The 26,958-nt window shown below is 42.2% G+C and overlaps 1 protein-coding gene across 1 annotated transcript in view; it reads left to right on the plus strand.

Moving 5' to 3' along the window:
* Nucleotides 1-26,958, plus strand: part of mamdc4 (MAM domain containing 4) — a 102,591-nt gene that overhangs the window by 20,565 nt on the left and 55,068 nt on the right. Inside the window, exons 4-6 of the mRNA XM_061980894.2 lie at nt 3,190-3,315; nt 12,730-12,963; nt 20,955-21,080. Of these exons, the coding sequence (XP_061836878.2) occupies nt 3,190-3,315; nt 12,730-12,963; nt 20,955-21,080 (486 nt within the window). The remainder of the gene's footprint in view (nt 1-3,189; nt 3,316-12,729; nt 12,964-20,954; nt 21,081-26,958) is intronic.

Below are 26,958 nucleotides of genomic sequence, written 5' to 3' on the forward strand. Positions count from 1 at the left end.
ATATGTAATATGTACAATATACACACTGCAAGTATATATATAATGTAGTAACAGACACCTTCATAACAATATGTAATATGTACAACATATACACTGCAAGTATATATATATAATGTAGTAACAGACACCTTCATAACAATATGTAATATGTACAATATACACACTGCAAGTATATATACTGTATATAATGTAGTAACAAACACCTTCATAACAATATGTAATATGTACAATATACACACTGCAAGTATATATATAATGTAGTAACAGACACCTTCATAACAATATGTAGTATGTACAATATACACACTGCAAGTATATACATAATATAGTAACAGACACCTTCATAACAATATGTAATATGTACAATATACACACTGCAAGTATATATATAATGTAGTAACAGACACCTTCATAATAATATGTAATATGTACAATATACACACTGCAAGTATATATATAATGTAGTAACAGACACCTTCATAATAATATGTAATATGTACAATATGCACACTCAAGGATATATATAATGTAGTAACAGACACTTTCATAACAATATGTAATATTTACAATATACACACTACAAGTATATACATAATGTAGTAAGAGACACCTTCATAACATTATGTAATATGTACAATATACACACTCAAGGATATATATAATGTAGTAACAGACACTTTCATAACAATATGTAATATGTACAATTTACACACTCAAGGATATATATAATGTAGTAACAGACACCTTCATAACAATATGTAATATGTACAATATACACACTGCAAGTATATATATATAATGTAGTAACAGACACTTTCATAACAATATGTAATATGTACAATTTACACACTCAAGGATATATATAATGTAGTAAGAGACACATTCATAACAACATGCAATATGTACAATATTTACCGTATTTTGGTAATCTTAAGCATTACCGGAACTTCTTTCATGGGTATATTTTCATTGTTCATATCATTGTACTCCCGACTTCCGTCAACAATTGTGTGTGTTCGTAATTCCGTCTAATCATGGCAGACTTTGTAATAGACAACAAAGACGACTATTTTTGGACAAATGAGGATTCACTACCATATATTTTTGAAGCCGAATATACAGAGGATGAACTGCTGCTTATAGAAGCTAAACGATAGATTTATTTTTTGTGCGAACAAACCCTGCACTGGTAGAAACTTTTTTCCACCTACACAAAATCAACTGGAAACGTCCCCGTTTGTTTGATGGAAATCTTCCTAATGCATTAATTTAGTGCTGGTGTAAGAGTCTCCCTGAAGTACTAGCTGCTGCTTTGTTTTGTATGATTTGTAATTTCCTTATTTTTTCTGCTATTATGTTGTTTGTTTGGATGGTGTTCTGCTGACCTCAACTGCGGATGTTGTGGATCGGTGGAGGGAATACTTCGAAGACCTCCTCAATCCCACCAACACGTCTTCTTATGAGGAAGCAGTGCCTGGGGAGTCTGTGGTGGGCTCTCCTATTTCTGGGGCTGAGGTTGCTGAGGTAGTTAAAAAGCTCCTCGGTGGCAAGGCCCCAGGGGTAGATGAGATCCGCCCGGAGTTCCTTAAGGCTCTGGATGCTGTGGGGCTGTCTTGGTTGACAAGACTCTGCAGCATCGCGTGGACATCGGGGGCGGTACCACTGGATTGGCAGACCGGGGTGGTAGTTCCTCTCTTTAAGAAGGGGAACCGGAGGGTGTGTTCTAACTATCGTGGGATCACACTCCTCAGCCTTCCCGGTAAGGTCTATTCAGGTGTACTGGAGAGGAGGCTACGCCGGATAGTCGAAGCTCGGATTCAGGAGGAACAGTGTGGTTTTCGTCCTGGTCGTGGAACTGTGGACCAGCTCTATACTCTGGGAAGGGTCCTTGAGGGTGCATGGGAGTTTGCCCAACCAGTCTACATGTGCTTTGTGGACTTGGAGAAGACATTCGACCGTGTCCCTCGGGAAGTCCTGTGGGGAGTGCTCGGAGAGTATGGGGTATCGGACTGTCTGATTGTGGCAGTCCGCTCCGTGTATGCTCAGTGCCAGAGCTTGGTCCGCATTGCCGGCAGTAAGTCGGACACGTTTCCAGTGAGGGTTGGACTCCGCCAAGGCTGCCCTTTGTCACCGATTCTGTTCATAACTTTTATGGACAGAATTTCTAGGCGCAGTCAAGGCGTTGAGGGGATCTGGTTTGGTGGCTGCAGGATTAGGTCTCTGCTTTTTGCAGATGATGTGGTCCTGATGGCTTCATCTGGCCAGGATCTTCAGCTCTCACTGGATCGGTTCGCAGCCGAGTGTGAAGCGACTGGGATGAGAATCAGCACCTCCAAGTCCGAGTCCATGGTTCTCGCCCGGAAAAGGGTGGAGTGCCATCTCCAAGTTGGGGAGGAGATCTTGCCCCAAGTGGAGGAGTTCAAGTACCTCGGAGTCTTGTTCACGAGTGAGGGAAGAGTGGATCGTGAGATCGACAGGCGGATCGGTGCGGCGTCTTCAGTAATGCGGACGCTGTACCGATCCGTTGTGGTGAAGAAGGAGCTGAGCCGGAAGGCAAAGCTCTCAATTTACCGGTCGATCTACGTTCCCATCCTCACCTATGGTCATGAGCTTTGGGTTATGACCGAAAGGACAAGATCACGGGTACAAGCGGCCCAAATGAGTTTCCTCCGCCGGGTGGCGGGGCTCTCCCTTAGAGATAGGGTGAGAAGCTCTGTCATCCGGGGGGAGCTCAAAGTAAAGCCGCTGCTCCTCCACATGGAGAGGAGCCAGATGAGGTGGTTCGGGCATCTGGTCAGGATGCCACCCGAACGCCTCCCTAGGGAGGTGTTTAGGGCACGTCCGACCGTTAGGAGGCCGCGGGGAAGACCCAGGACACGTTGGGAAGACTATGTCTCCCGGCTGGCCTGGGAACGCCTCGGGGTCCCACAGGAAGAGCTGGACGAAGTGGCTGGGGAGAGGGAAGTCTGGGCTTCCCTGCTTAGGCTGCTGCCCCCGCGACCCGACCTCGGATAAGCGGAGGAAGATGGATGGATGGATGGATTATGTTGTTTAGATAATATGTCCATGTATGCTATTAACACCTGTCCTACTATAATATCACCACTGGGTGGTAGATATGTTAAAGAGTAAAACTTTGAAATATGTCAAAACATGCACGTAACATGAGTGTAATGCGGCACCACACAGGTTGGTTTACGGGTGTGACTGCGGTGAAGTCATCAAGTGCCAGCACCGCTGTCCTCGAGTCACCTCCGATGCAACAGTCATCACCAACATGTCGTCTCAGGCTCAAATATTTCATGTGGGATTCAGGTAACCCATTCTCTTCCTCTGAAAGCATGTGTGAACTGATTAATCCTTTAATCTGTGCATTTGATACAGTGGGAAGGGGATTATTATGGTCCCATTCGTCACAGTTTAACTGACACATGAAACGTGACGAACTGGGTGGGGTGCACTATCCACTTTAGCTGGTGTGTTGATTATCTTAAAATGTGTTTTGTGGCAATTTCAACTTTGCTATGTAGAGTGGCGTGCATTGCAAAATGATTCTGATAAAAATAGTAATGAATTAGATTTATATAGCGCTTTTCTAGACACTAACCCCCCTGGTCCGCCCTTCCTCTCACATGAGATCCACCCAGGTGTCAGGTTCAAACACTGATCAATCAATCAATCAATCAATCAATGTTTATTTATATAGCCCTAAATCACAAGTGTCTCAAAGGGCTGCACAAGCCACAACGACATCCTCGGTACAAAGCCCACATAAGGGCAAGGAAAAACTCACCCCAGTGGGACGTCGATGTGAATGACTATGAGAAACCTTGGAGAGAACCGCATATGTGGGTCTGACATAATATTGTGAGAGTCCAGTCCATAGTAGATCCAACATAATAGTAAGAGTCCAGTCCATAGTAGATCCAACATAATAGTGTGAGAGTCCAGTCCATAGTGGATCTAACATAATAGTGAGAGTCCAGTCCATAGTGGATCTAACATAATAGTGAGAGTCCAGTCCATAGTAGATCCAACATAATAGTAAGAGTCCAGTCCATAGTAGATCCAACATAATAGTGTGAGAGTCCAGTCCATAGTGGATCTAACATAATAGTGAGAGTCCAGTCCATAGTGGATCTAACATAATAGTGAGAGTCCAGTCCATAGTAGATCCAACATAATAGTAAGAGTCCAGTCCATTGTGGATCTAACATAATAGTGAGAGTCCAGTCCATAGTAGATCCAACATAATAGTAAGAGTCCAGTCCATAGTGGATCTAACATAATAGTGAGAGTCCAGTCCATAGTAGATCCAACATAATAGTAAGAGTCCCGTCCATAGTGGATCTAACATAATAGTGAGAGTCCAGTCCATAGTGGATCTAACATAACAGTGAGAGTCCAGTCCATAGTGGATCTAACATAATAGTGAGAGTCCAGTCCATAGTAGATCCAACATAATAGTGAGAGTCCAGTCCATAGTGGATCTAACATAATAGTGAGAGTCCAGTCCATAGTGGATCCAACATAATAGTGAGAGTCCAGTCCATAGTGGATCTAACATAATAGTGAGAGTCCAGTCCATAGTAGATCCAACATAATAGTAAGAGTCCAGTCCATAGTGGATGTAACATAATAGTGAGAGTCCAGTCCATAGTGGATCCAACATAATAGTAAGAGTCCAGTCCATAGTGGATCTAACATAATAGTGAGAGTCCAGTCCATAGTGGATCTAACATAATAGTGAGAGTCCAGTCCATAGTGGATCCAACATAATAGTAAGAGTCCAGTCCATAGTGGATCTAACATAATAGTGAGAGTCCAGTCCATAGTGGATCTAACATAATAGTGAGAGTCCAGTCCATAGTAGATCCAACATAATAGTAAGAGTCCAGTCCATAGTGGATCTAACATAATAGTGAGAGTCCAGTCCATTGTGGATCTAACATAATAGTGAGAGTCCAGTCCATAGTGGATCTAACATAATAGTAAGAGTCCAGTCCATAGTGGATCTAACATAATAGTGAGAGTCCAGTCCATAGTGGATCTAACATAATAGTGTGAGTCCAGTCCATAGTGGATCTAACATAATAGTGAGAGTCCAGTCCATAGTGGATCTAACATAATAGTGAGAGTCCAGTCCATAGTGGATCCAACATAATAGTAAGAGTCCAGTCCATAGTGGATCTAACATAATAGTGAGAGTCCAGTCCATAGTGGATCTAACATAATAGTGAGAGTCCAGTCCATAGTGGATCCAACATAATAGTAAGAGTCCAGTCCATAGTGGATCTAACAAAGTAGTGAGAGTCCAGTCCATAGTGGATCTAACATAATAGTGAGAGTCCAGTCCATAGTGGATCCAACATAATAGTAAGAGTCCAGTCCATAGTGGATCTAACATAATAGTGAGAGTCCAGTCCATAGTAGATCCAACATAATAGTAAGAGTCCAGTCCATAGTAGATCCAACATAATAGTAAGAGTCCAGTCCATAGTAGATCCAACATAATAGTGTGAGAGTCCAGTCCATAGTGGATCTAACATAATAGTGAGAGTCCAGTCCATAGTGGATCTAACATAATAGTGAGAGTCCAGTCCATAGTGGATCCAACATAATAGTAAGAGTCCAGTCCATAGTGGATCTAACATAATAGTGAGACTCCAGTCCATTGTGGATCTAACATAATAGTAAGAGTCCAGTCCATAGTGGTTCTAACATAATAGTGAGAGTCCAGTCCATAGTGGATCTAACATAATAGTGAGAGTCCAGTCCATAGTGGATCTAACATAATAGTGAGAGTCCAGTCCATAGTGGATCTAACATAATAGTGAGAGTCCAGTCCATAGTGGATCCAACATAATAGTAAGAGTCCAGTCCATAGTGGATCTAACATAATAGTGAGACTCCAGTCCATTGTGGATCTAACATAATAGTAAGAGTCCAGTCCATAGTGGTTCTAACATAATAGTGAGAGTCCAGTCCATAGTGGATCTAACATAATAGTGAGAGTCCAGTCCATAGTGGATCTAACATAATAGTGAGAGTCCAGTCCATAGTGGATCCAACATAATAGTAAGAGTCCAGTCCATAGTGGATCTAACATAATAGTGAGAGTCCAGTCCATAGTAGATCCAACATAATAGTAAGAGTCCAGTCCATAGTGGTTCTAACATAAAAGTGAGAGTCCAGTCCATAGTGGATCTAACATAATAGTGAGAGTCCAGTCCATAGTAGATCCAACATAATAGTAAGAGTCCATTCCATAGTGGATCTAACATAATAGTGAGAGTCCAGTCCATAGTGGATCTAACATAATAGTGAGAGTCCAGTCCATAGTAGATCCAACATAATAGTAAGAGTCCAGTCCATAGTGGATCTAACATAATAGTGAGAGTCCAGTCCATAGTGGATCTAACATAATAGTGAGAGTCCAGTCCATAGTGGATCCAACATAATAGTAAGAGTCCAGTCCATAGTGGATCTAACATAATAGTGAGAGTCCAGTCCATAGTAGATCCAACATAATAGTGTGAGAGTCCAGTCCATAGTGGATGTAACATAATAGTGAGAGTCCAGTCCATAGTGGATCTAACATAATAGTGAGAGTCCAGTCCATAGTGGATCTAACATAATAGTGAGAGTCCAGTCCATAGTGGATCTAACATAATAGTGAGAGTCCAGTCCATAGTGGATCCAACATAATAGTAAGAGTCCAGTCCATAGTGGATCTAACATAATAGTGAGAGTCCAGTCCATAGTGGATCCAACATAATAGTGAGAGTCCAGTCCATAGTAGATCCAACATAATAGTAAGAGTCCAGTCCATAGTGGATCTAACATAATAGTGAGAGTCCAGTCCATTGTGGATCTAACATAATAGTGAGAGTCCAGTCCATAGTGGATCTAACATAATAGTAAGAGTCCAGTCCATAGTGGATCTAACATAATAGTGAGAGTCCAGTCCATAGTGGATCTAACATAATAGTGTGAGTCCAGTCCATAGTGGATCTAACATAATAGTGAGAGTCTAGTCCATAGTGGATCTAACATAATAGTGACAGTCCAGTCCATAGTGGATCCAACATAATAGTAAGAGTCCAGTCCATAGTGGATCTAACATAATAGTGAGAGTCCAGTCCATAGTGGATCTAACATAATAGTGAGAGTCCAGTCCATAGTGGATCCAACATAATAGTAAGAGTCCAGTCCATAGTGGATCTAACAAAGTAGTGAGAGTCCAGTCCATAGTGGATCTAACATAATAGTGAGAGTCCAGTCCATAGTGGATCCAACATAATAGTAAGAGTCCAGTCTATAGTGGATCTAACATAATAGTGAGAGTCCAGTCCATTGTGGATCTAACATAATAGTGAGAGTCCAGTCCATAGTAGATCCAACATAATAGTAAGAGTCCAGTCCATAGTAGATCCAACATAATAGTAAGAGTCCAGTCCATAGTGGATCTAACATAATAGTGAGAGTCCAGTCCATAGTGGATCTAACATAATAGTGAGAGTCCAGTCCATAGTGGATCCAACATAATAGTAAGAGTCCAGTCCATAGTGGATCTAACATAATAGTGAGACTCCAGTCCATTGTGGATCTAACATAATAGTAAGAGTCCAGTCCATAGTGGTTCTAACATAATAGTGAGAGTCCAGTCCATAGTGGATCTAACATAATAGTGAGAGTGCAGTCCATAGTGGATCTAACATAATAGTGAGAGTCCAGTCCATAGTGGATCCAACATAATAGTAAGAGTCCAGTCCATAGTGGATCTAACATAATAGTGAGAGTCCAGTCCATAGTAGATCCAACATAATAGTAAGAGTCCAGTCCATAGTGGTTCTAACATAATAGTGAGAGTCCAGTCCATAGTGGATCTAACATAATAGTGAGAGTCCAGTCCATAGTAGATCCAACATAATAGTAAGAGTCCATTCCATAGTGGATCTAACATAATAGTGAGAGTCCAGTCCATAGTGGATCTAACATAATAGTGAGAGTCCAGTCCATAGTAGATCCAACATAATAGTAAGAGTCAAGTCCATAGTGGATCTAACATAATAGTGAGAGTCCAGTCCATAGTGGATCTAACATAATAGTGAGAGTCCAGTCCATAGTGGATCTAACATAATAGTGAGAGTCCAGTCCATAGTAGATCCAACATAATAGTAAGAGTCCAGTCCATAGTGGATCTAACATAATAGTGAGAGTCCAGTCCATAGTAGATCCAACATAATAGTAAGAGTCCAGTCCATAGTGGATCTAACATAATAGTGAGAGTCCAGTCCATAGTGGATCTAACATAATTGTGTGGGAGTCCAGTCCATAGTGGATCTAACATAATAGTGAGAGTCCAGTCCATAGTGGATCTAACATAATAGTGTGAGAGTCCAGTCCATAGTGGATCTAACATAATAGTGAGAGTCCAGTCCATAGTAGATCCAACATAATAGTAAGAGTCCAGTCCATAGTAGATCCAACATAATAGTAAGAGTCCAGTCCATAGTGGGGCCAGCAGGACACCATCCCGAGCGGAGACGGGTCAGCAGCGCAGAGATGTTCCCAGCCGATGCACAGGCGAGCGGTCCACCCCGGGTCCCGACTCTGGACAGCCAGCACTTCATCCATGGCCACCGGACCTGTGCCCCCCCCTCCACAAGGAAGAGGGGAGCAGAGGAGAAAAGAAAAGAAACGGCAGATCAACTGGTCTAACAGGGGGGCTATTTAAAGGCTAGAGTATACAAATGAGTTTTAAGATGGGACTTAAATGCTTCTACTGAGGTAGCATCCCTAATTGTTACCGGGAGGGCATTCCATAGTACTGGAGCCCCAATAGAAAACGCTCTATAGCCCGCAGACTTTTTTTGGGCTCTGGGAATCACTAATAAGCCGGAGTTCTTTGAACGCAGATTTCTTGCCGGGACATATGGTACAATGCAATCGACAAGATAGGACGGAGCTAGACCGTGTAGTATTTTATACGTAAGTAGTAAAACCTTAAAGTCGCATCTTAAGTGCACAGGAAGCCACTGCAGGTGAGCCAGTATAGGCGTAATATGATCAAACTTTCTTGTTCTTGTCAAAAGTCTAGCAGATTTGTATTATACTGATGACATCTATTAAACAAGACAAGAGGCAAAGAATTAAACAGAGACAGAATTCAATTTGGACTCAATATATTGAGGAGAGTCGCCGTCGACCTGTAACCTCTTACAGTGTCTCAGCACGCTCTCCCAAAAGATTGCACTCCTCCTTCTTTATTTGACTTTCTCCCCCCCCCCACCTGACCACAGCTGCTTCCAGAGGGAAGTGGGTCGTAAACAGCGGTGCCTTTGGTTACCGAACAGTTCAAAAGGAGAGGTCGTAAAATAGTTCAAAAAGAGTTCCATAAAATAGTTCGTAAAATACTTCAAAAAGAGATCGTCTGGAAATTGGGCAGATCCTTGGTTCTCTCCGCCTTGAAGTCCTTGGGCCAGAACAACATCCTTCTGTTGATTACCATACATGAAACATACCTGCCAACTACTCCGGTTTTCCCGTAATTAGTACGGTTTTCATCAACCTATTCCGGGTTACGGTTGCAGTGATAAAAAATACGGTTTTTCATTCATTAAAAAAAAAATATTTTTTTAAAAGTTTTATTCACGAAATCGCGTAACAACAATGACAATTTGACACTGCTTCCCGTAACTTCCTATAGAGCCATTCCGAATGCCATGTGCGAGGCTATTTATAGCACCGCTGCCAAGCACGAGGCACCAGTTGCCATTGTTTCCAAACGAGCGAACGATCATGGAATCAGCCGGAGAAAAATCGCAAACGAGTCTTAAACCGAAAAGAAAACTGCAGTCATTCCGTGAAGAATATTCAGAAGCCTATCCGGGAATAATTATCCGTTCCAAAAAGGGTGAAAACTACGCGAATTGCACCTTGTGCAGACAAGATTTTTCGATCGGACACGGAGGAATTAGCGATGTAAAAGACCACGTTGGGACAAAAAAAACACAAGTCTAATGCCGTTGCTAGCGATACAAGTGGAAAACTTTCAACGTTTTTCGTCGCCCAAACAGATTCTTTGGATGTGATAAATGCCGAAGTTTTATTTACGGAGGCAATAATTGAGCATGGATTTCCAATCGCACTGGCTGATCACATGGGACAGTTAAATGTTTGTAATGCAACCTTTAAAAATCATTACGGGGTGATCGCGGTCCCAAAAATAAACTTTTCTTGCATGATAATGTCCAGAAAAACTCGCTTTATATTACTATAGAGTCCTTTTAACGAATGAGTTTGATGGTTTATCACAAACCTTAAATGAAAGAAGTCCTTTGTTCTCCTGCACCATGCATGCACTTTGGCCTTGCTTCGTGTTTGGTGCGCAATCCTGTCGGCTGTATTTCACAGCACGTCTTTGACAACTTGAAGTGGCATAAAACATTTAAAACAAAGGGGTTATAGGAACAATCACTTTCAGTGTTTTATGCCACTTCAAGTTGTCAAAGACGGTATGCTGGTGCCCGACTGCCACAAGTGGAACAAACATTTGAAACAAAGGGGTTATAGGAACAATCACTTTCAGTGTTTTATGCCACTTCAAGTAAACTTATCATAAAGTTACCATATCATTTTTGCAGTATGATCAATCTGATAGAATACATTTGGATTTTAGCCACAAAAAGGTAATGACACCAATGTTATCTATTGGAATTGTTTAGTACTGTTATACTGTTAAAAGTGTTTATACTATTTATGCTTTCAAGTCCAAGTTGAAGAAATCTTGTTAAATGTTGACAGCATAACTACCAAAATACAGAAGTATGTCCTTAATATTTTTGCAGTGCTATTTCTGTTGAAAAGTTCAAATGATTACGTTAGAGATGTGATGTGCCACTTTTCAAGTGTCTGATGGCTTCAATTAATTTTCATGAATTTTTCATATTTTGAATTCTTTTGAAAGGCTTACAAAAAAAACTACATTTGAATTGTAATTCCATGCTATTGACAGGACTATTAATTTTAATGAAGTTAGCTTACCATGTTTACAGTATGATAATTGTGATAGAAATGTGAATTTTAGGCACAGAATATTTTGTACAATTGAACAAGGCAGTAGATTATACAAGCTTGGACAGAAAGTTAATAATGACACCATTTTTTTTTTTTTATGGAATTTAGTACTGTTTTACCATTTGTTTACTGTAAAAAGTGTTTCTACTGTTTATACTTTCAATTAACAAATTGAAGTCTTGTGAAAGGTTGACAGGATAACTGGCATTAACTGTCAAAATAATTTCAAACTATTGAAGTTAGCTTACAGAATAAACATGTCAATAAACCCATATGATTTTTGCTGTTATATTTTTGTTTTGAAAAGTCAGTGACTGATAGAAAAGTGATGGTTTTAGCAACATTTTAACCTGTCTGAATGCTAATAATCATTTTGCGTCGGGGGGCGAAGCCTGAACCCCCCACCAGGACTTTGTCCTGGACCTACCGGGGCCTGCGGGCCCTGGACCCTGGCTACTAGGTTTTTCTGATTTCTAAAGTTGGCAGGTATGCGCTCTCCCAAAAGATTGCACTCCTCCTTCTTTATTTGACTTTCTCCCCCCACCTGACCACAGCTGCTTCCAGAGGGAAGTGGGTCGTAAACAGCGGTGCCTTTGGTTACCGAACAGTTCAAAAGGAGAGGTCGTAAAATAGTTCAAAAAGAGTTCCATAAAATAGTTCAAAAAGAGTTCGTAAAATACTTCAAAAAGAGATCGTCTGGAAATTGGGCAGATCCTTGTTTCTCTCCGCCTTGAAGTCCTTGGGCCAGAACAACATCCTTCTGTTGATTACCATACATGAAAGAACACAGGAACACTTTTGTCTTGCTTTGCCCCACCCCTCCACAGTGGAGTTTTACGAGCCTTACTGTTGGAATAATTGTTTGTAAGTTATCACAAAAGAAACGTTGTATTATGAATGCTGTCTTTCGAGGCCTAACAAGAGGAAGAAGGCTCGTAAAACGCCGCTGTGATTTCAACACGGACAGATGGCAGGATCTGCTCAACTTCCAGAGGAACTCTCTTTGAAGTGTTAAACGAACTCTCTCTGAAGTATTTCACAAACTCTCTTCCAACTGTTTGGTGACCGAGGTCAACGCTGTTTACGACCCGCTGCCCTCTTAAAGTTGCTGTGGTCAGGAGACGGGAGGGGTTATCCATTGTCCTCCAACACCTGCCCCAGCTGGATCCAGGAAGAGCCCAAGCTCGAGAAATCCTCTTCTTGAACTTCAAAGCGACCGAAAACAATGACTGTTTTACATACGTCCCTTCCTGCTGTGACATGTGTTGGTGCGTGAACATTGAACATCTGAATAAAGGAGGTTACGAAAACCTTCTTCGTCAGAGCGTGGTGTAGGACTGCACAGAGAGTGCAGTGGCCATGTCTCTCCTCAATATTGAGTCCAAATTGAATTCTGTCTCTGTTTGATTCCTTGCCTTTTGTCTTGTTTAATAGATGTCCTCAGTGTTTGAACGTGACACTTACTCTTGGTAGGTTTAAAAGACAGCTTTTGTCTTTTTGCCCGGAACTCATTTCAACACAAAAGTTTTTTGTGATAATTTACAAACAATTATTCTAACACCAGGAATGGAAGCATATGAATCCCTTCCATACTGTGTGATGACCACAGACTGCAGGTTCAAAAAGTAAACGTGTGATTCTCTATAGGTCATACGGGATTTGGCTCTTCTCCACTGTGGGTGTCTGTCCTGCACCAAAACTCTCAAAAAGCCACCGTGTGGCGTCCTGAAGCTACCAGCGTCCGCGGGTGGAGGGAGGCCACCATCTATCTGGGTCGCATTGCCACGACGTTCAGGATCAGGCTTCACTCAGACCGCTCTGAGGGCCGCAGAGGAGATGTTGCTGTGGACCAGCTGGAGTTCCTGGACTGTGCTTTACCTGGTGAGCTCCTAAACATCTTAGATATCAACAGAGGAATAGTTGTATAGTCCGAGGTACACATACCATTAGTTCTGTTTAAAACCTGCAATCTACATTTTAACCTTGCTTGCAAACATAGACAAAACTCAAAACCAGTGAAGTTGTCACGTTGTGTAAATGGTAAATAAAAACAAAATACAATGATTTGCAAATCCTTTTCAACTTATATTCAATTGAATAGACTGCAAAGACAAGATATTTAACGTTCGAACTGAGAAACGTTGTTATTTTTTTGCAAATATTAGCTCATTTGGAATTTGATGCCCTGCGACATGTTTCAAAAAAGCTGGCACAAGTGGCAAAAAAAGACTGAGAAAGTTGAGCAAGACTCATCAAACACTTATTTGGAACATCCCACAGGTGAACAGGCGAATTGGGAACAGGTGGGTGCCATGATTGGGTATAAAAGCAGCTTCCATGAAATGCTTAGTCATTCACAAACAAGGACGGGGGCGAGGGTCACCACTTTGTCAACAAATGCGTGAGCAAATTGTCCCAACAGTTTAACGACAACATTTCTCTACCAGCTATTGCAAGGAATTTAGGGATTTCACCATCTACGCTCCGTAATATCATCAAAAGGTTCAGAGAATCTGGAGAAATCACTGCATCTAAGCGATGATATTACGGACCTTTGATCCCTCAGGCGGTACTGCATCAAAAAGCGACGTCAGTGTGTAAAGGATATCACCACATGGGCTCAGGAACACTTCAGAAAACCACTGTCAGTAACTACCTCAGTAACTCAGTGGCCTAAACCGACTCAGTGGCCTAGTGGTTAGAGGGTCCGCCCTGAGATCGGTAGGTTGTGGGTTCAAACCTCGGCCGAGTCATACCAAAGACTATAAAAATGGGACCCATTACCTCCCTGCTTGGCACTCAGCATCAAGGGTTGGAATTGGGGGTTAAATCACCAAAAATGATTCCCGGGCGCGGCCACCGCTGCTGCCCACTGCTCCCCTCACCTCCCAGGGGGTGATCAAGGGTGATGGGTCAAATGCAGAGAATAATTTCGCCACACCTAGTGTGTGTGTGACAATCATTGGTACTTTAACTTTAACTTTAACTTTTTACAGTTGGTCGCTACATCTGTAAGTGCAAGTTAAAACTCTCCTATGCAAAGCCAAAGCCATTTATCAACAACACCCAGAAACGCTGCCGTCTGAAATGGACTGATGAAAAGTGGAAAAGTGTTCTGTGGTCTGACGAGTCCACATTTCAAATTGTTTTTGGAAACTGTGGACGTCGCGTCCTCCGGAACAAAGAGGAAAAGAACCATCCGGATTGTTCTAGGCGCAAAGTGTAAAAGGCTGCATGTGTGATGGTATGGGGGTGTATTAGTGGCCAATAGAGATGCGTGGTTTGCGGGCACAACCGCGGAGTCGGCGGATTATCCGCGGATCGGGCGGATGGAATTTAAAAAAATTAGATTTTATCAGCGGGTTGGGTCGGGTCGGGCGATTGAAATTAAAAAAAATTAGATTTTAAATAGATTCAGGCGGGTGGCAGTTAAACCAATTGGGAAATATATATACATAGTTAAATGTTGTTACCCACATACGAAAAACGAGCAGGCACCTGCAGCATATGCCACAACAGAAGAAAAAAAAAAAAAGAGATGGACACTTTTACGGAGCGGAGAAGGCCCCCGACGCCTCGCCGGGGTCCGGGACCGAGGCCCCTTCCCCCGAGAGGGCCCCACCGGGAGCCGTAGCTGAGGCGATCCGCGAGAAGGGCCCGACGCACATCCAGGGTCACCACCGCGCCCACCGCACCGACACCCCGCCTCGTCCGCCTTCGCCGCGGCCGGCGTCACGCGCAGCAGGTAAGCAGCTTACCTGCCCGCCACCCCCGTGGCCGGGGGCTCGTAACAGGGGTCACTCCGCGCGCTCCGCCCGCGCAGCTTACCTGCCCGCCACCCCTGTTGCCGGGGGCGCGTAACAGGGGTCACTCCGCGCGCAGTGCGCTCACGAAAGGGGTGGGGCTCACCCTGGTTGATATAGACAGCAGGACGGTGGCCATGGACGTCGGAACCCGCTAAGGAGTGTGTAACAACCCACCTGCCGAATCAACTAGCCCTGAAAATGGATGGCGCTGGAGCGTCGGGCCCATACCCGGCCGTCGCCGGCAGCGAGACGCGCTTGGAGGTGCGCTCAGCGCGGCTCCCATATGATTGCGCACTGGTGTGCGTCTGGGTCGTGACAGCGTGGCACGCGAATGTCTGTGCTGCGTTGGATCAGTCTCCTTTCTTTAACAGGCAAAAGCTTTATAACCTCACTAATGCCTTGCATCGTCTATATTAGATATATAACAACGGGCGGGTGCGGGCGGATGGCGGGCGGATGCAGTTCTGATCAAATGTTAGATCGGGTGGATTGCGGATGGTTGACGACTTTCTGATGCGGTTGCGGATGAAATAATTGCCTATCCGCGCATCTCTAGTGGCCAAGACATGGGTAACTTACACATCTGTGAAGGCACCATTAATGCTGAAAGGTACATACAAGATTTGGAGCAACATATGTTGCCATCCAAGCAACGTTATCATGGACGCCCCTGCTTATTTCAGCAAGACAATGCCAAGCAACGTGTTACAACGTCATAGTAAAAGAGTGCGGGTACTAGACTGGCCTGCCTGTAGTCCAGACCTGTCTCCCATTGGAAATGTGTGGCGCATTATGAAGCCTAAAATACCACAACGGAGACCCCTCGGACTGTTGAACAACTTAAGCTGTACATCAAGCAAGAATGGGAAAGAATTCCACTTCAAAAATGTGTCTCCTCAGTTCCCAAACCTTTACTGAGTGTTGTTAAAAGGAAAGGCCATGTAACACAGTGGTAAAAAGGCCCCTGTGACAACTTGTTTGCAATGTGTTGCTGCCATTAAATTCAAAGTTAATGATTATTTGCAAAAAAAATGTTGTTTCTCAGTGTGAACATGAAATATCTTGTCTTTGCAGTCTATTCAATTGAATATAAGTTGAAAAGGATTTGTTGTATTCTCTTTTTATTTACCATTTACACAACGTGACAACTTCACTGGTTTTAAGTTTTGTATATCCCTGACATAGGCTAATATGATTTGCTATTTGCTATCATCCATCTGTTTGGTATCCATAATGTTGATTTAGGCTAATTTGGCAAAAGTCCGTAAGAGAATATAAACCCCGACCTTGGCCCAAAATGGCACGTCCTTACCAAAATGACCGACTACTTGTCTGTTTGACAACTTTTTGTGTGTCCTGACTTTACAGACATCCCCACCCCAATTTGATGAATATAATTTAAAACAATTTTACATTAATTTAAAAGTATTTTTTTTTAAATACCACAATTTTAATCTTTTCTTACACCCGTGCAAAACTAGAGTTTTCATGCAAGTTAAGGCACCCAAAAATGTGAGGAAATGCACATAATAATAATAATAATAATAATTAAAGCTGCAAGCAGCGTTGGTCGGGCCGGCGTATTTGGCAGGTGCTAGTCCTAAGTGTCCCAATACTTTTGTCTACTTGTAGTCTGAAGTGTCCCAAGACTTTTGTCTAGTGTACCTACCTTGTCTGCATTGTGTGGGCATGTTGGTGCTTCCTGCTTTTAAGCAGCCTTCTTACAAAAACAGCAGCATCAGCGCAGCGGTTCTTTGAAGGCTCATAAAATCAAAACCGGAGCAGTTATAAAAAAAAAGTGCTTCTGTTGTTGTAATCACAAGGGTTCAATCTCTGTTCTGTGTTAGTTTGAAGGCGAAACGACAAACGCGCTCAGAGGAGTTAGTTTTTGAAGGAAGGTGACCGGTTTTTACAAACATTTTGTTTTGAAGGGGGAATAGCAAACTTCCTGTTGATTTTTGCTGGGGGTTGTCAATTTATGAAATGTAGGTCTAAGTGAGACCTACATTGAGGTTTTTGTTTCATGTCTGTCCGACCTTCCCAGTGGGGGTTACAGGCGGTTTTGTAATTTTTTTCTCCTGAGGAGCAGTTATTTCTGCGTTTTATAAAAAAAATTGCGGTAGAGCACAATATTTAGATTTGGGGTTAGGTTTTTTCATTAGATCACAGTTTTAGCCAGTCCTGATGTGTGCGTTAATTTTGGTGAGTTTTGAAGCGTGTTAAGGGGGTCAAATTACAGCTCAAAGAGGCAAAAGTGACTGTTTTTAGTACTTTTTTGTGTTGAAGGGGGAATAGCCAACTTCCTGTTGATTTTAGCCCGAGAATGTACCATTATGAAAGCTAGGTCTGAGTCAGACGTACATAGAGGTTTTTGTTTCATGTCTCTCCGACCTTCCTAGTGGGAGTTACAGGCAGTCTAGTTTTTTTTTTTCCTAGGGGGCGCTAGAGCGCAATTTTGAGTTTTGTGGGGGTTTTTTTTTTACTAAAAGGCAATTTTTGCAGGTCCTGATGTGTGGGTCAAATATGGTGAGTTTTGAAGCATGTTAAGTGGGTCAAATTAGTGCTCAAAGAGGCGGCGGAAGAATAAAGAAAAAAGAATAAAAGAACCTTACAAATTCAATAGGTCCTTATGTCCCATTGCATAAGGACTCCCTTTGGGAGTCCTTTTGCAATGGGCCGTGCGGGCCCTAATAAACATAGCAGTTCAAATAGGGCCTGACAATACTGCGTTTGGTTTGACAGTGTGGTTGTATTCAGTTTTTTTACAACATAACCACATCGCCATGACAACGGTGTCCATTATCTTATACTACTCATTTACATAAAAAGGTGCAAAACATTACAACTCGGTGTTTACCACTGCAAAATACTACAACAACATAAATATTCTGTCATGACTTGGTCTTGGGTGTGTGCTTTTCCGGGATGCAACGGAAAGTTGGCACGGGCGAGACGGGAATGAAGGTACATGATTTATTTAAAGACTATAAATACAAAAAAAAAGGATCAAACAAAAAGCGCGCACAGTGGCGGAGAATAAACTATGAAACCAAAAGACTATAGCAAAAAAGTACAAATGAAAAGCACGCACAGTGGCGGAGAACAAACTATGAAAAACAAAAAGACTATAAACATGGAACAAAAACTTACTTGGCTTGGACAAAAATGGAGCAGCGTGAACATGGACATGAAAAAATGGACAGAGCATAAATGTGGTGTGAGGTCGTCAGGACGAACAACAGAAAATGAATGAACTTAAATACTATGGACATGATTAGTGAAAGCAGGTGCGTGACTCAAAACGTGAAACAGGTGCGTGACGTGACAGGTGAAAACTAATGGGTTGCTATGGTGACAAACAAGAGTGCACAATGAGTCCAAACGTGGAACAGGTGAAACTAATGGGGTAATCATGGAAACAAGACAAGGGAGTGAAAAGACAGAAACTAAAGAGTCCTATAACTAAACAAAAACATGACTTAAAACAAAACTTGATTACACAGACATGACATATTCTTAAAGTGCCTTTGGTTACCGAACAGTTCAAAAGGAGAGGTCGTAAAATAGTTCAAAAAGAGTTCCATAAAATAGTTCGTAAAATACTTCAAAAAGAGATCGTCTGGAAATTGGGCAGATCCTTGGTTCTCTCCGCCTTGAAGTCCTTGGGCCAGAACAACATCCTTCTGTTGATTACCATACCATACATGAAAGAACACAGGAACACCTTTATCTTGCTTTGCCCCACCCCTACACAGTGGAGTTTTACGAGCCTTACTCTTGGTAGGTTTAAAAGACAGCTTTTGTCTTTTTGCCTGGAACTCATTTCAACACAAAGTTTTTTTGTGATAACTTACAAACAATTATTCTAACACCAGGAATGGAAGCATATGAATCCCTTCCATACTGTGTGATGACCACAGACTGCAGGTTCAAAAAGTAAACGTGTGATTCGTTGTAGGTCATACGGGATTTGGCTCTTCTCCACTGTGGGTGTCGTTAACGTTACCCGGCAGCGTTTCTCAAAGTGTGGGGCGCGCCCCACTGGTGGGGAATAGAGACATGACAGGTGGGGCGCGAGGAACGGGAGGAAATTTCACTTAAAAAAATTTTTTTTTATTATTATATTCTTAGATAATTTATTTTGACTATGCTTTCATTTTCTATACACACTGTAAATCACTTTGTGATTCTGTCTGTGAAATCCGCTATATAAATAAATGGAAATTACCGGTACTTATTTTTTCTGTAGGCTTTATATTTCTCGGTACGAGCGAAAGTTTGACAGACATAGCAACAGTAACTAATGGGGGCGGGGCTAAGCGGAACAAACTTTCGCGCGGATGGGTAGCAGGCTAATGTGTGGACCACAATTACACAAATATATACATTTGTGACTCGCACCTCAAAGGTCGTCGAGCCAGAGCCAGCGCCTGCAGAGAAACAAAAATATGACGGGCACACACTGTGTCATTCACCGGGAAGCACTCGCGTCAAGGCAGCTCAGCCCCGAACACAATGAGGTTTTAACAGATGTTGTGAGCGCGGTAAATTTGATCAAAACATGACCACTGAAAGTGCGACTGTTCTCTGCACTGTGTGAGGAAATGGGAGCTGATCATACAGCCGTGCTGTTTCACAGTGAAACAAGGTGGCTCTCCCGGGGAAAAGTGTTGTCACTTGCCCTGTCTTGCCAAATGCATAGCTCCTCCTTTTTTTTTTGCGAAGATTGCAAAGTGGCACTTTTATTTGATTTATTATTGAACTTGATGCAAGTTATTTGATTTATTATTGAACTTGATGCAAGTTATAACACTTTTTTTAAATTTATTTTTGAACTTGATGCAAGTTATAACACTTTTTTTGATTTATTATTGAACTTGATGCAAGTTATTTGATTTATTATTGAACTTGATGCAAGTTATAACACTTTTATTTGATTTATTATTGAACGTGATGCAAGTTATAACACTTTTTTTGATTTATTATTGAACTTGATGCAAGTTATTTGATTTATTATTGAACTTGATACAAGTTATAACACTGTTTTAATTTATTATTGAACGTGAGCAGGTTATAACACTTTTTTTGATTTATTATTGAACTTGATGCAAGTTATTTGATTTATTATTGAACTTGATGCAAGTTATAACACTTTTTTTGATTTATTATTGAACGTGATGCAAGTTATAACACTTTTTTTTAATTCATTTTTGAACTTGATGCAAGTTATAACACTTTTTTTGATTTATTATTGAACTTGATGCAAGTTATTTGATTTATTATTGAATTTGATGCAAGTTATAACACTTTTATTTGATTTATTATTGAACGTGATGCAAGTTATAACACTTTTTTTGATTTATTATTGAACTTGATGCAAGTTATTTGATTTATTATTGAACTTGATGCAAGTTATAACACTTTTATTTGATTTATTATTGAACTTGATGCAAGTTATAACACTTTTTTTAAATTATTATTGAACGTGATGCAAGTTACAACACTTTTTTTGATTTATTATTGAACTTGATGCAAGTTATAACACTTTTGTTTTATTTATTAAACTTGATGGAAGTTATTTTATTTATTATTGAACTTGATGCAAGTTATACCACAGCTGCACAGTTATTTTATTTATTATTGAACTTGATGTTATTTTATGTTATTGAGCTTAAACATATACAACTTGATGTTCAATACATTTGAAAATGTTAAAGCTTGGCATTAGCGCTCTGTTGGGGCGATGGGGGCAGGTGGGGGTTGAAAACTCCCCCTTGTCCAAAGTGGGGAATGACAAAAAAAGTTTGAGAACCACTGCGTTACCGCATCGCCATGACAACGGTGTCCATTATCTTATACTATTCATTTACATGAAAAGGTACAAAACATTACAACCCGGTGTTTACCACTGCAAAATACTACAACAACATAAATATTCTTAAAGTGCTAGTTGGAATGGGATCTCATTAAATTTGAGTTGTGCCTAATCTTGTGTCTGTCGTCATATTTTGCAGTTGTTGACATTTGTAACATTTTCAAGTTATTTCCTTCTTTCTTCCTCTCCAGTGCCACTCCCTGGGATGGAGTGTCCAGATGGAATGCTGCAGTGTCGGCGTGAGGGCTGTGTAGAGACACAGCAGGTGTGTGACGGCACCGACGACTGTGGTGACGGCACTGATGAGGAAAACTGCGGTGAGATACCAGAAACGGTGAAGAAAAAAAACATGTTTCATCAATGCTTACTAAGTACAGTCATTGATGAAGAAGATGGTCGCTTCTGTCTAACAATAAGCTTTGTGACTGTTTCAACCTCCATCCATCCATCCATCTTCTTCCGCTTATCCGAGGTCGGGTCGCGGGGGCAGCAGCCCAGACTTCCTTCTCCCCAGCCACTTCGTCCAGCTCTTCCTGTGGGACCCCGAGGCGTTCCCAGGCCAGCCGGGAGACATAGTCTTCCCAACGTGTCCTGGGTCTTCCCCGCGGCCTCCTACCGGTCGGACGTGCCCTAAACACCTCCCTAGGGAGGCGTTCGGGTGGCATCCTGACCAGATGCCCGAACCACCTCATCTGGCTCCTCTCCATGTGGAGGAGCAGCGGCTTTACTTTGAGCTCCCCCCGGATGGCAGAGCTTCTCACCCTATCTCTAAGGGAGAGACCCGCCACCCGGCGGAGGAAACTCATTTTGGCCGCTTGTACCCGTGATCTTGTCCTTTCGGTCATAACCCAAAGGTCATGACCATAGGTGAGGATGGGAACGTAGATCGGCCGGTAAATCGAGAGCTTTGCCTTCCGGCTCAGCTCCTTCTTCACCACAACGGATCGATACAGAGTCCGCATTACTGAAGACGCCGCACCGATCCGCCTGTCGATCTCACGATCCACTCTTCCCTCACTCGTGAACAAGACTCCGAGGTACTTGAACTCCTCCACTTGGGGCAAGATCTCCTCCCCAACCCGGAGATGGCACTCCACCCTTTTCCGGGCAAGAACCATGGACTCGGACTTGGAGGTGCTGATTCTCATCCCAGTCGCTTCACACTCAGCTGCGAACCGATCCAGTGAGAGCTGAAGATCCTGGCCAGATGAAGCCATCAGGACCACATCATCTGCAAAAAGCAGAGACCTAATCCTGCAGCCACCAAACCAGATCCCCTCAACGCCTTGACTGCGCCTAGAAATTCTGTCCATAAAAGTTCAGAACAGAATGGGTGACAAAGGGCAGCCTTGGCGGAGTCCAACCCTCACTGGAAACGTGTCCGACTTACTGCCGGCAATGCGGACCAAGCTCTGACACTGATCATACAGGGAGCGGACCGCCACAATCAGACAGTCCGATACCCCATACTCTCTGAGCACTCCCCACAGGACTTCCCGAGGGACACGGTCGAATGCCTTCTCCAAGTCCACAAAACACATGTAGACTGGTTGGGCAAACTCCCATGCACCCTCAAGGACCCTGCCGAGAGTATAGAGCTGGTCCACAGTTCCACGACCAGGACGAAAACCACACTGTTCCTCCTGAATCCGAGGTTTGACTATCCGGCGTAGCCTCCTCTCCAGTACACCTGAATAGACCTTACCGGGAAGGCTGAGGAGTGTGATCCCACGATAGTTAGAACACACCCTCCGGTTCCCTTTCTTAAAGTGAGGAACCACCACCCCGGTCTGCCAATCCAGTGGTACCACCCCCGATGTCCACGCGATGCTGCAGAGTCTTGTCAACCAAGACAGCCCCACAGCATCCAGAGCCTTAAGGAACTCCGGGCGGATCTCATCTACCCCTGGGGCCTTGCCACCGAGGAGCTTTTTAACTACCTCAGCAACCTCAGCCCCAGAAATAGGAGAGCCCACCACAGACTCCCCAGGCACTGCTTCCTCATAGGAAGACGTGTTGGTGGGATTGAGGAGGTCTTCGAAGTATTCCCTCCACCGATCCACAACATCCGCAGTCGAGGTCAGCAGAACACCATCCTCGCCATACACGGTGTTGATAGTGCACTGCTTCCCCTTCCTGAGGCGGCGGATGGTGGTCCAGAATTGCTTCGAAGCCGTCCGGAAGTCGTTTTCCATGGCCTCACCGAACTCCTCCCATGTCCGAGTTTTTGCCTCTGCGACCGCTGAAGCCGCACACCGCTTGGCCTGTCGGTACTTGTCCGCTGCCTCAGGAGTCCTATGAGCCAAAAGAACCCGATAGGACTCCTTCTTCAGCTTGACGGCATCCCTCACCGCCGGTGTCCACCAACGGGTTCTAGGATTACCGCCACGACAAGCACCAACTACCTTGCGGCCACAGCTCCAATCAGCCGCTTCGACAACAGAGGCGCGGAACATGGTCCATTCGGACTCAATGTCCAGCACCTCCCTCGTGACATGTTCAAAGTTCTTCCGGAGGTGGGAATTGAAACTCTCTCTGACAGGAGACTCTGCCAGACGTTCCCAGCAAACCCTCACCCCCAAGTCCCTCTTTGTAGCCTTTTTTTTTGTTCTAATATACAAAACACAAAACCAGTGAAGTTGTCACGTTGTGTAAATGGTAAATAAAAACAAAATACAACAAATCCTTTTCAACTTATATTCAACTGACTAGACTGCAAAGACAAGATATTTCATGTTCCAAACTGAGAAAATGATCATTAACTTAGAATTTTGTGGCAGCAACACATTGCAAAAAAGTTGGCACAGGAGCATTTTTACCACTGTGTTACATGGCCTCGTCAGACCAATGAACATTTCTGGGTGTTGTTGATAAATGGCTTTGGCTTTGCATAGTAGAGTTTTGACTTGCACTTACAGATGTAGCGACCAACTGTAGTTACTGACAGTGGTTTTCTGAAGTGTTCCTGAGCCCATGTGGTGATATCCTTTACACACCGATGTTGCTTTTTGATGCAGTACCGCCTGAGGGATCAAAGGTCCGTAATATCATCGCTTCAGTGCAGGGATTTCTCCAGATTCTCTGAACCGTTTGATGATATTACGGAGCGTAGATGGTGAAATCCCTAAATTCCTTGCAATAGCTGGGTGAGAAATGTTGTCGTTAAACTTTTGGACAATTTGCTCACACAAAGTGGTGACCCTCACCCCATCCCATGTTGAGTATTTCATGGAAGCTGCTTTTATACCCAATCATGGCACCCACCTGTTCCCAATTAGCCTGTTCTCCCGTGGGATGTTCCAAATAAGTGTTTGATGAGCATCCTTCAACTTTCTCAGTCTTTTTTGACACTTGTGCCAGTTTTATTTAAACATGTTGCAGGCATCAAATTCCAAATGAGCTAATATTTGCCAAAAATAACAAAAGTTTCCAGTTGGAACGTTAAATATCTTGTCTTTGCAGTCTATTCAATTGAATATAAGTTGAAAAGGATTTGTTGTATTCTCTTTTTATTTACCATTTACACAAGGTGCCAACTTCACTGGTTTTGGGTTTTTTATATGCAGCGTTCCCTCAATTATCACAAGGATTACGTTTAAGTGAATTCCCGCAAAGTAGGGATGGACAATTTGGAGTGGGGAGTAACGTGCTACATTTACTGCGTTACAATTACTTAAGTAATTTTAGATACATTGCATACCTGCCAACTACTCCGGTTTTCCCGTAATTAGTACGGTTTTCATCAACCTATTCCGGGTTACGGTTGCAGTGATTAAAAAATACGGTTTTTCATTCATTAAAAAAAAAAAAAAATTTTAAGTTTTATTCACGAAATCGCGTAACAACAATGACAATCGACACTGCTTCCCGTAACTTCCTATCGAGCCATTCCGAATGCCATGCGCGAGGCTATTTATAGCACCGCTGCCAAGCACGAGGCACCAGTTGCCATTGTTTCCAAACGAGCGAAACGATCATGGAATCAGCCGGAGAAAAATCGCAAACGAGTCTTAAACCGAAAAGAAAACTGCAGTCATTCCGTGAAGAATATTCAAAAGCCTATCCGGGAATAATTATCCGTTCCAAAAAGGGTGAAAACTACGCGAATTGCACCTTGTGCAGACAAGATTTTTCGATCGGACACGGAGGAATTAGCGATGTAAAAGACCACGTTGGGACAAAAAAACACAAGTCTAATGCCGTTGCTAGCAATACAAGTGGAAAACTTTCAACGTTTTTCGTCGCCCAAACAGATTCTTTGGATGTGATAAATGCCGAAGTTTTATTTACGGAGGCAATAATTGAGCATGGACTTCCAATCGCACTGGCTGATCACATGGGACAGTTAAATGTTTGTAATGCAACCTTTAAAAATCATTACGGGGTGATCGCGGTCCCAAAAATAAACTTTTCTTGCATGATAATGTCCAGAAAAACTCACTTTATATTACTATAGAGTCCTTTTAACGAATGAGTTTGATGGTTTATCACAAACCTTAAATGAAAGAAGTCCTTTGTTCTCCTGCACCATGCATGCGCTTTGGCCTTGCTTCGTGTTTGGTGCGCAATCCTGTCGGCTGTATTTCACAGCACGTCTTTGACAACTTGAAGTGGCATAAAACATTTAAAACAAAGGGGTTATAGGAACAATCACTTTCAGTGTTTTATGCCACTTCAAGTTGTCAAAGACGGTATGCTGGTGCCCGACTGCCACAAGTGGAACAAACATTTGAAACAAAGGGGTTATAGGAACAATCACTTTCAGTGTTTTATGCCACTTCAAGTAAACTTATCATAAAGTTACCATATCATTTTTGCAGTATGATCAATCTGATAGAATAAATTTGGATTTTAGCCACAAAAAGGTAATGACACCAATGTTATCTATTGGAATTGTTTAGTACTGTTATACTGTTAAAAGTGTTTATACTATTTATGCTTTCAAGTCCAAGTTGAAGAAATCGTGTTAAATGTTGACAGCATAACTACCAAAATACAGAAGTATGTCCTTAATATTTTTGCAGTGCTATTTCTGTTGAAAAGTTCAAATGATTACATTAGAGATGTGATGTGCCACTTTTCAAGTGTCTGATGGCTTAAATTAATTTTCATGAATTTTTCATATTTTGAATTCTTTTGAAAGGCTTACAAAAAAACTACATTTGAATTCCAATTGAACAAGGCAGTAGATTATACAAGCTTGGACAGAAAGTTAATAATGACACCAATGGAATTGTTTAGTACTGTTTTACCATTTGTTTACTGTAAAAAGTGTTTATACTGTTTATACTTTCAATGAACAAATTGAAGTCTTGTGAAAGGTTGACAGGATAACTGGCATTAACTGTCAAAAATAATTTCAAACTATTGAAGTTAGCTTACAGAATAAACATGTCAATCAACCCATATGATTTTTGCTGTAATATTTTTCTTTTGAAAAGTCACTGTGACTGATAGAAAAGTGATGGTTTTAGCAACATTTTAACCTGTCTGAATGCAATCAATCATTTTGCGTCGGGGGGTGAACCCCCACCAGGACTTTGTCCTGGACCTACCGGGGCCTGAGGCCCCTGGACCCTGGCTTCTAGGTTTTTCTGATTTCAAAAGTTGGCAGGTATGACATTGTTATAGTCAGAGTAGTTTTAATCCAACATACTTTTTACTTTTACTTGCATGTTTTTGTGAAAATACCTCACACTTTTACTTCGTTAAATTGAGTTTCATTCCACTATATTTATTTATATCATCCTTATGTTCATTTATAATCTGTTAATTACTTTTTTGAAAAGACACATTCATTTGGCTTGTTAGAAAGACTTCTTCCAACGGTCACTGTCACATGACCCTGTTTCACCAATTCAACGTAAGCATTACGTTTGACTACATTGCACCAATCAAACGGAGCCTGGCAGTCACATGACCACACTTTAACTACAGTAAGAGTCGTCTACAGGACCGTACAACTCTTCAGCGTTTACTTTACGAACTATGAAAAAGAACATTTATATCATGCGCTGTCATCCACTACTTACTTACTCTTACTAAAGTCATTATTTTGATGACTACTTTTTACTTTTACTTGAGTCATATTCCGTATTTTTCGGACTATAAGTCGCAGTTTTTTTCATAGTTTGGCCGGGGGTGCGACTTATACTCAGGAGCAGTGACGTGCGGTGAGGTTGATGGCTGGTGAGG

Source organism: Nerophis lumbriciformis, linkage group LG20 (genome assembly GCF_033978685.3).
Source record: "Nerophis lumbriciformis linkage group LG20, RoL_Nlum_v2.1, whole genome shotgun sequence".
NCBI classification, from domain to species: Eukaryota; Metazoa; Chordata; class Actinopteri; order Syngnathiformes; family Syngnathidae; genus Nerophis; species Nerophis lumbriciformis.